Source organism: Electrophorus electricus, chromosome 19 (assembly GCF_041902795.1).
Source record: "Electrophorus electricus isolate QZ-2024a chromosome 19, ASM4190279v1, whole genome shotgun sequence".
Taxonomy (NCBI): domain Eukaryota; kingdom Metazoa; phylum Chordata; class Actinopteri; order Gymnotiformes; family Gymnotidae; genus Electrophorus; species Electrophorus electricus.
In genome coordinates, this window is record NC_137515.1 from 17751613 (window position 1) to 17760118 (window position 8506).

The following is an 8506-nucleotide window of genomic DNA, read 5'->3' on the forward strand; positions in this document are numbered from 1 at the left end:
CCGGTGTCATTTCTTTTTTAAAAATAGCCAATTAATGGCTCACTTGGCAGCTTTGGAGAACAACTTGAAATGTCTGTGCCAAAGATGTCAACCAAAGAGAAAGCAGTAGCAACGACTCACAGGTACCTGAGACCTATATAGGCAAGTTTATATCCCTTCTAGATTATTTTAGGGTTTTAATTCATATGTAGGTAATAGGGCACAGTATGAGCAAAAATGTGATTACATTCTATGTATGGCAATTTACTTATAATGTATTAAAACTCACTAGTGAACCTTTGATGTGTCAAGGTTAAAGCTTTGCTTGCTTTTTCACCATATTTCAGTCAGTTTGCCAATCACCAACCACCAAATAGCTAGCTCTCACCTGTCATATCACAGCTATCAACCAGGGAGGATGTAGGCAAACGCATGCTTCTTCTAAGACATGCGAATACAGTATGCCTGAAGATGATAAATCAGGCAGTTTCAGCTTTTGAGCTTTCTGGACCTTTCCACGGGCAGAAAGCTACTCTTGGAGTGAATAATATTAACAATGTTTGAAAATACTCTAGACATTTTACCTTATTTTTTAATCATACTCTATGGGCAGTGGCAATCACTGTTCCCCAAACAGCAAGGATAACTACCAACCAAATTAATGACTTATTTATTTGCACATAGATGATTTGTTTCATAATTCCCTTTTTATGTATTTAAATTGAAATAAATGACATTCCATATGTGATATGAAGTAATTCAAAGTCAAATTTATTTATATAGCACTTTTTACAACACATGTTGTCACAAAGCAGCTTTACAAACATATGGGTCCATATAACTAATGGCAATGAAAAACTCGCTGGGCAGGATTAAGGAAGAAACCTTTGGAGGACACATTAATAGAGGTTACCTGAATCTTACCAATTATTCGTATTGCTGCCTCAAATATCGATATTCAACACTTTTTTTTTTTATAGAAAACATGCTTTGTGTTATTGCTTTTGCCCAGCGGTTAATGCAAGTGTTTTAACCAAGTTTAAGGTAGGACATGACAGGCTCGACTAGGCTATGATATACAGTAGCATATTATAAAACTTGCCTTAGGATGGGTTTATCGGAACGTAGCCCCATCGTCTGTACCCATGTGTACGACTTAATCATCACCATCACTGATTGTCTAAATAAATTAGTATCCCAAATAAACAAAAACAACAAAAAATAATGCTATATCAAAAGCTTAGTATATAACACTCAGTGTTATTCCCTTCCTTTGTGTCAATGTTGTCTCTTGGCAACATATCCAAAAATGTTTTTATATGTTTTTTATTTTAATATTTGGGTCCATTTTAAACAAGAAAAGTGAATCAAACATTTTGTAAACATTGCTCTCAGAGATAGAGTGAAATAGTGGGTTGAAGTTGCCTTAGGACTAGATATTCTTCAAAATAATTGTGAAAAGCATCATAACTGCAGGAGGTCATTATAATTATTCTTGTAGTGTCTACCACTTCAGGCCTAAAAACATCCCTTTTCAGTTTCACTTGCACTTTTTGTGAAGTGGATAAACAAGGTATCTTTTAATGACGCAAATCCTTTCAAAGACAAAATAAACCCTGTTTCTGAGTTTTTTGGTTTTTAGTGAGTAGATAATGGGGTTTGCAAAAGGTGGGATGCAGGAAGACAACGACAAACCAGCTATTCTCACATCTTGGTTCAACCCTAATCGGAAATATCCTAAAATAGAAATAACCAGCATGGGAATATAAAAAACAGTCACAAGCATAAGGTGCTCTGTGCATGTGGCAAGTGCCTTAAACCTGCTCTGGACACTTTTCATTCGAAATACAGCAATTAAGATGCATGTATATGTCAGAACTATGAAGCTCAGTGGCACAAGAAGCTCAACCAAGACTAAGACCGTGGCGTAGGTCCACTGCACTGAAGTATTATTACAAGCTAGCCGGAAAATTGGTGCATAGTCACAGAAATAGCTGTTCACCTGAAGTGAATTACAGAAAGACAGGTAAATCAAACTTACAAGACATCCCATTGCGACACTAATGCTCAATACATATGTTGCAATTATAATAGAAATCATGGTGGTGGTAGTGTTAATGACATTCTGTCTCAGGGGAAAACATATTGCAATTAACCTGTCAAAGGCAAGTACAGCAAGGGAATGTGATTCAAGTGATATAAAGGCAATATATATAAACATTTGCATTAAGCACAATTTAATTTCTATAAAAGTGTCCTTGAAAATACAGATTTTAATCATGGCGGGGATGAGAGAGGTGCTGATGAGAAGGTCAACTACTGCTAAGTTCCCAAGTGCAATGAACTTAGGATAATGCAACTGATGGTCAATACAAATGACACAAATAACAAAACAGTTAAACACAGTGGTGAGGATATAAAGCACAGTTAAGAAAATGACATATGCATTTGCATAAGGCAAAGAGTTGAGACCAATGATATAAAAGCCTGGTAGATGAATAAGGGTGTTATTTTCAAATACATTTTTGGGATTCTGCATAGCCACTTGTTCTGTTCTTGCTCAGAGGCACTCCAGTTTGCTGTGAAAGTTCAGAAATATTTTTACCCATTGAATGCCATATAGGCAATTAATTACACACATGTAGAGACATATTTCCAGGTACAGTTTATCACTGGACTAAATAATATAATGAAAAATTACATGATATGTCATGATATGTGTCCAGAAAACCAGCCCCAACTGGTCCCACTGTTCTGTACAGTTCCAAGTGTTCCCTGTTCCAGCACGCCTGACCCAGTTCAGTAGTTACTTATAAACTGTTTAGAGTCGGTTCAGGTGTGCAGGGAAGACATCAGACTAAGCACACTCCTGATAACCCCTAGATACCACAAATTGTTTTGAATATATAAAACATAGAATGAGAGCTTTTTTAAAAATCACATAACTACATATCTACTAGGACAGCAGAATGTTGGTATTTGCATACTTACATCTTTTGAAAGCTATAGAGACCACAAAGAATGCTGTCTTAGTTGTTACTGGAGAAGTTACCACACAGAGATGTGGTGCCCTAAAATACAATAGCTCAACCTTCTTTGGAAATATATGCCACAGTTTACCCCAGAGATGTCATTATAATGCAAATAACTTCAATTCTCTGGATGGAAAACACATTCATTATTGTGAACATAATTTACTGATGTGAGATTATTTATGCACTGTAGATGACTGTAGCCAATTATCTTATTTGTCTGCTCATATTTTTGTGGATCCATATTTAAGCAGCTATTATCATTGTCTTGCAGCTGCATATGTTAGGAAGACAATAATGTGTGCAGCTATATACACTGAATAACATTATTAAGTACATCCGGTTAAAAAAGAGCAAAAAGACAATGAAATGACTATGCTAGTAGTAACCTAAAGGGAGAAAATAACTTAGATGTAATTATATATGCAACGAATTCAGATAATATTCAGTTAATATTTTGAATTGTGGGAGCTGTAATTTTGTTTAATACTTGTAAATACATGCTGATCCATTATAAATGCATCTTTCCATAAACTAAAAACTCTGAAAGAAACGTCAATCAACCGGATTGTAAAAGCTCCTCTGTGAATTTTAATATTTTTTGAAACTAATGTAACCTAGACTGCAAAAAAAATCGAAAAACATATTCGAAATGTTGAATAGTCGGTAATAAAGTTAGACTGGCTCTGCTTGTATTTTGAAATGTTGCGCTTAGTACTTCATCGAAAGTTACGTTACTTCCCGGAAATGCAGACTGGAAAATAATAGCAGAAATATTTAGCAAATATTGCTGTGCAGCTAAATGGATCTCCCCTGCCCAGAGTGGATGAAACATGTTGAAGAAAAATGGACTCGACTAGGATCTGCGAAAAGAGAGAGCTTTTCTCTCTTGGCTGACATAGACGAGATATACCGCTACGGACAGTCACAAGTAAAGTTAGTAGCTGGCTAAATTATAGGCCTGTGTATTGAGCTGTCTTGTCTATTCCATCTTCACATTCTGCATTACATTTTCACCTTATTTAGCTGATGTGTTATTTTTGCTTGATTATGGTCTTTTCTAGTAAGATAAAGATTTTGTTCTCTTATACTATTTTAACATATTTATTTACATTGTAGGCAAGATGATGTTGAAGTTTTGTTACGAATTTCTGAGAGGTACGATGGGAATAAATGTGCAGAATCTGCAACTAGGTGTAGGGAGCAAGGTAACCGTAGCTTTAAACTGAAGGACTACAAGTCTGCTGCACTATATTACTCTAAGGTAAGGAAAGCGACAGTTCTATCTGAAAGTAATGGAACCAAACCTATAATCTTAATTGTTTCCATGCACCACATCATTGTCACTGATGATTCGAATTTGACTAATATCTGGGGCTGAACTTATGTAAGCCATAGCATAGAATTCCTTTAAACCAACCCTTAGTTAAACAAAAGTTTATTTGCATCTTATATTATTACTTGTTTATTGTATTCCAGGGTGTGAGTTATGCTGGAAATAAAACAGAACAGCTGTCTTTATGCTATGCCAATCGCTCAGCTGCCCTCTTCCACCTTGGCCTCTACAAAGTGAGAATCTTTTTCACTTTTAAGTCATTTGTGATTTATATTTTTTGGGGTCCATAGCTTTAATTTTTTGTTGTTGTTTGTGTATCCGAGCAAGGTATCCATTGCTGTGTCTGTGATTTAGGAATGCCTGGAGGACATCCAAAGGGCTTTGGACGAAGGCTATCCTAGTCGCCTGCAGTGCAAACTCACAAACAGGCACACACAGTGTGTGAATAAGCTTCAAAAGCATGAACTGTGTAACGCATCATCGCTGAAGCAGCATACACCACAGACTGATGAGAAGAAGAATAGTATTACCGAACTGTCAGCTGCCGTGTCTGTACACTTCACACCTGAGAAAGGTCGCCACTTGCTGGTAGCAGAGAATAAGTCTGCCGGAGAAGTAGTGGTTGAGGACGAGGCTTTCAGCCTTGTTCTTATACCTAGTGATGAACAGCACATGAAGGCCCACGTATTCGGAACACAACACATACATTGCCATCACTGCCTGCTTCAAACATTGAGCCCTGTGCCGTGTCAAGACTGCAGCTATGCCTGCTACTGTGGACCTACATGCAGGAGGGAGGCATGGAGGCAGTACCACCGCTGGGAGTGCCCATCTGGCTCGCAGCTGCTTACCCTGGGGGTGTTGGCACATCTGGCCTTGCGAGTGGCATTAAAGGCTGGGCTGAAGGAGGTCCAAAGGGCAAGAGAGAGTCATAACAACAGTGAGGCAAGCAACAGTGAATCTGGCTCCTGTGGAGAAAGTTATCTGGGCTCACTGTCTGAGCAGAGTAAAGGAGTCTCTCCAGTGTCAAGATGTTCCGAGTGTTCTGAGCATTCAAGTTGCTATCATGGCAGATTGTACTTGGGCATCTATAGCTTATTACCACATGTGCTTCAACACCCCCCCAGCTTACGCTTCCTGTTGGCTCTCACCATGGCAACGCTCTGTCAGAGTATGAAAGACGTGGGACCAGAAACATGGTCATGTAATGAACAGGAAGGAGGAAACAGACACGAGTGGCCTGACCAGAGCATGCTGGGAGCTGTAGCTCTGAGACACATGATGCAACTGCGATGTAATGCTCAGGCTGTGACAGCAATCAGAGATAAAGGTCAGCTGTAACTCTTCTTTATTCATAAAATGCATGAAGTCTCGTTTCAGAGGTTTAGTTCTTGAAGGTACATAAGAGCAGAGGTTCTCAGGCAGGTCCGCACTTTTGTTCTCTTCCACTCCCAGCAAACCTGAAAAAGGCGTCTGCAGGCCTTTACTTGGCCAGGCAATGGAATGAAACAAAAATAAAGACCCGCCGAGGGCCTTCGAAAACTGTACATAATCATTCTAACTTAAGACGACATGTGGATCACTTTTTCTCCCAGAGGACAGCAGTCTAGCAGTGCAGTCCAGCAGGGAGGTCCGCCTCGCCACTGCATTGTTCCCCATTCTCAGTCTGCTCAACCACTCCTGCTGCCCCAACACGAGCATCTCTTTCCATCTGGGTCTCAGTTCGGCCGAGCCAAGTTCTCTGGGTTCCTCTACTCCAGGTGTTGCAGTAAGCATACGAACGTGTAGAGACGTTGAGGCAGGACAGGAGCTGTTGCACTGCTATGGTAAGGACTGGTGAATTCAGTCTTTCTGAAAACCAGTTATTTAAACTTAGCAGAACACAATGACAAAAATACGAGTTACCTTTACTGACATAGACCTGAACTGAAAAAGACTAGGCTAAATAAAGAATGGGTGAAAGTCATAGCATCGCATTTTCAAAGAGCAGCAAAATATTTGAGTGTTTTTATGCCATTTATTCTGTCCTTTATGAATGTACCCAGGTCATCTTGTCCTCCTCCCTCAGGCCCTCACTATAGCAGGATGGATGTTAGGAAGCGACAGCACCTCCTGCTGGAGCAGTACTTCTTCCAGTGCCACTGTGACACTTGTGCTCTGGAGCTGGCTGATGGAACTGGTACATTACCATCAGCATTCAGCAAGCTCAGGTGTGAAAGCTGTGGAAGCTCTCTTCAGGTAACATTCCAGCACAGAGTGCCCCTTGTTTGATGTAATGAAATACTTGTTGCTGTTGTTGTTGTTGTTGGTAAGCAGAGATCATCCATTTGTTCATGCACTTACAACAAAAATGCTTTATATTAATAATAATGCCCATATTAAAATGTGTTGGCCAATATAACAGTTATTTTTGTACAGGTTATCTACTGCAGCTTTAAAGAGATCATCTGGAGCCCTTCTTGTAATTTCAGATGGGTACAGATACAGATGTGCATGTATGCTCACAGTCATCCTGTCCTCGTCGAACCACAAATACAGAAATGCAGAGAAAGCTTCAGGCCCTACGGCAGCTCTTAGACCAAGCTTTGGAACTCATGGAGAAGCAGAGAGCAGGTGAGGGAGCTAATGCGTGGTAGGGAAGGTTTAACCTAATCTTTCAAAGGAATAAAGAAATCCATTTAAATCCATTTAAATGTGCCTTGATGTCTAAAAATAAGTTGGCAGTTTGAAATGGATTAGATTTTGAAAGCACAAATTGTTTCGCTCTGCCCGTTAGATGGGGCATTGCAGATGTTACAGGAAGCAACCAGTCACGCAGACCACTTCTTAATGAAGACTCACCCCCTGCAAGGGGAGCTGGCTGATGCAACTGCACGTGCATATGCCTCCTCAGGTGAGGAGAGCACTCTGCAGATCGGGCTTTCCCCTTTTAAATAAGCTCGAATCGTTGACGTTTTTCCATCATCTCATAGGAACCTCGAATTTTTAATACTGGATTTAAAACATGCTGCAAGGAATTGTGTGTATGCATGAATGTTTGTGAAGGCAACACACATGACCGAGCTTGTCTGGCATTCAGGGGACTGGAGACAAGCTGCATGGCATTTGAAACGCAGTCTTGCTGCTGTTCGTTCCCAGTACGGGGAGGACAGTTTGGAGCTGGGACGGCAGCTCTTTAAATTGACACAGTTGCATTTTAATGGGTAAGGCACTTCAACACTGTTCAGAAGCAATTTTTCTTACGGCCCAAGCTTTATTGTGCATGGTGCAAACCAGTTTGCTGTTATTTGCCTGTGTCTTTAAGATCTTCTGAGTATGAATTAACCCTCTGTAGTTTAAGTTTAAATATCATACTTCTTTAAACATATAGCAAGGGGCTGTTTTGTTTTTTTGTCATGAATTGCTGCTTTGAACCCTGCAGAGGAGATGGACAGTCTGCTCTGTCAGTGATTCCCTTGGCACGCCGTCTTCTGTCCCTGCACTGTGACCCTCACTGTGAGGAGCTAGAGGAGCTGAAGGACATGGAAGCCTGTCTGCATGGAACCGGCTGATATTTAAAAACATGCCTATTCACAGCTTTAGCAACGCTTTGCTTTGTTTTTCAGCTTTGCTGTTTTATTTGTAAGAGTAGTGATGGGTGTTTATGGATGTGTTTTTGATACTTTTGTGAATAAATGTAATGATCTGTTTTGTGTTTTTTTTTAACTGATACTGTTAACACAGTGCAGTTGCATCAGATCTGACCACCCTGTGAAGACTGCTTTTATGCCCCCTTCAACCAACAGGGGGCAGTCTTTATTAAACTTGCTTACTCTTACTCTAGGCCTGATTGTTTATCAACCGTCTAAAAACCACTTCTTAGATCCTTTCTAAAAGCCTGAAAGGAAAAAATGTCACACTGTAGTGTGTTCCAGGAGGGAGGTTATGAAGCTTTGTGCATCCACTCTAAGCAGGGAGTAGGGGCTTCAGAACAATAATGATGTCACGGTTTTATATTACACAGAGCTGCAAAAATAAAAGTGCTATGGATTCAACACAATCAACTCAGAAGTTTCATACAGGAAAAATGTAATAAAAAAAACAATAGCATCACTTGTCTACATATCCTAATTAAATAGCCTAGACTAGAGGCTAATGCATATATTACTGAAATTGAAGG

The 8506-nt window shown here is 39.7% G+C and overlaps 2 protein-coding genes across 6 annotated transcripts; one reads left to right on the top strand and one right to left on the bottom strand.

Annotated features, from left to right (window-relative positions):
- Positions 1-743: 743 nt before the first annotated feature.
- On the bottom strand, positions 744-3038 carry LOC113575124 (olfactory receptor 52K2-like). The gene is made up of 2 exons (XM_027006451.3): positions 2971-3038; positions 744-2558 (listed from the first exon to the last, which is right to left on the bottom strand). Exon 2 carries the CDS (start codon positions 2516-2518, stop codon positions 1520-1522), a length of 999 nt encoding a protein of 332 aa, XP_026862252.2. The 5' UTR covers positions 2519-2558; positions 2971-3038; the 3' UTR covers positions 744-1519.
- A 720-nt stretch (positions 3039-3758) lies between these two features.
- On the top strand, positions 3759-8164 carry smyd4 (SET and MYND domain containing 4). 5 transcript variants are annotated; one of them, XM_027006506.2, is made up of 10 exons: positions 3759-3947; positions 4131-4275; positions 4491-4580; positions 4702-5677; positions 5943-6173; positions 6416-6585; positions 6819-6960; positions 7124-7240; positions 7427-7550; positions 7769-8164. In XM_027006506.2, exons 1-10 carry the CDS (start codon positions 3814-3816, stop codon positions 7896-7898), a joined length of 2259 nt encoding a protein of 752 aa, XP_026862307.2. In that variant the 5' UTR covers positions 3759-3813; the 3' UTR covers positions 7899-8164. The 5 variants fall into 5 exon arrangements, with proteins under 5 accessions (XP_026862307.2, XP_081558960.1, XP_081558962.1 ...); XM_081702834.1 differs by lacking the exon at positions 7769-8164 and having other exon boundaries at positions 6393-6585; positions 6766-6960; XM_081702837.1 differs by lacking the exon at positions 4131-4275 and having other exon boundaries at positions 3925-3947.
- The last annotated feature ends 342 nt before the right edge of the window (positions 8165-8506 follow it).

Coding starts and splice junctions, on each gene's coding strand:
- smyd4 (XM_027006506.2), top strand. CDS start 3,814: ATGGATCTCCCCTGCCCAGAGTGGATGAAACATGTTGAAGAAAAATGG. Junction 6,961..7,123: donor CATGGAGAAGCAGAGAGCAG/GTGAGGGAGCTA, acceptor TCTGCCCGTTAG/ATGGGGCATTGCAGATGTTA. Junction 7,241..7,426: donor ACGTGCATATGCCTCCTCAG/GTGAGGAGAGCA, acceptor TCTGGCATTCAG/GGGACTGGAGACAAGCTGCA.
- LOC113575124 (XM_027006451.3), bottom strand. CDS start 2,518: ATGCAGAATCCCAAAAATGTATTTGAAAATAACACCCTTATTCATCTA.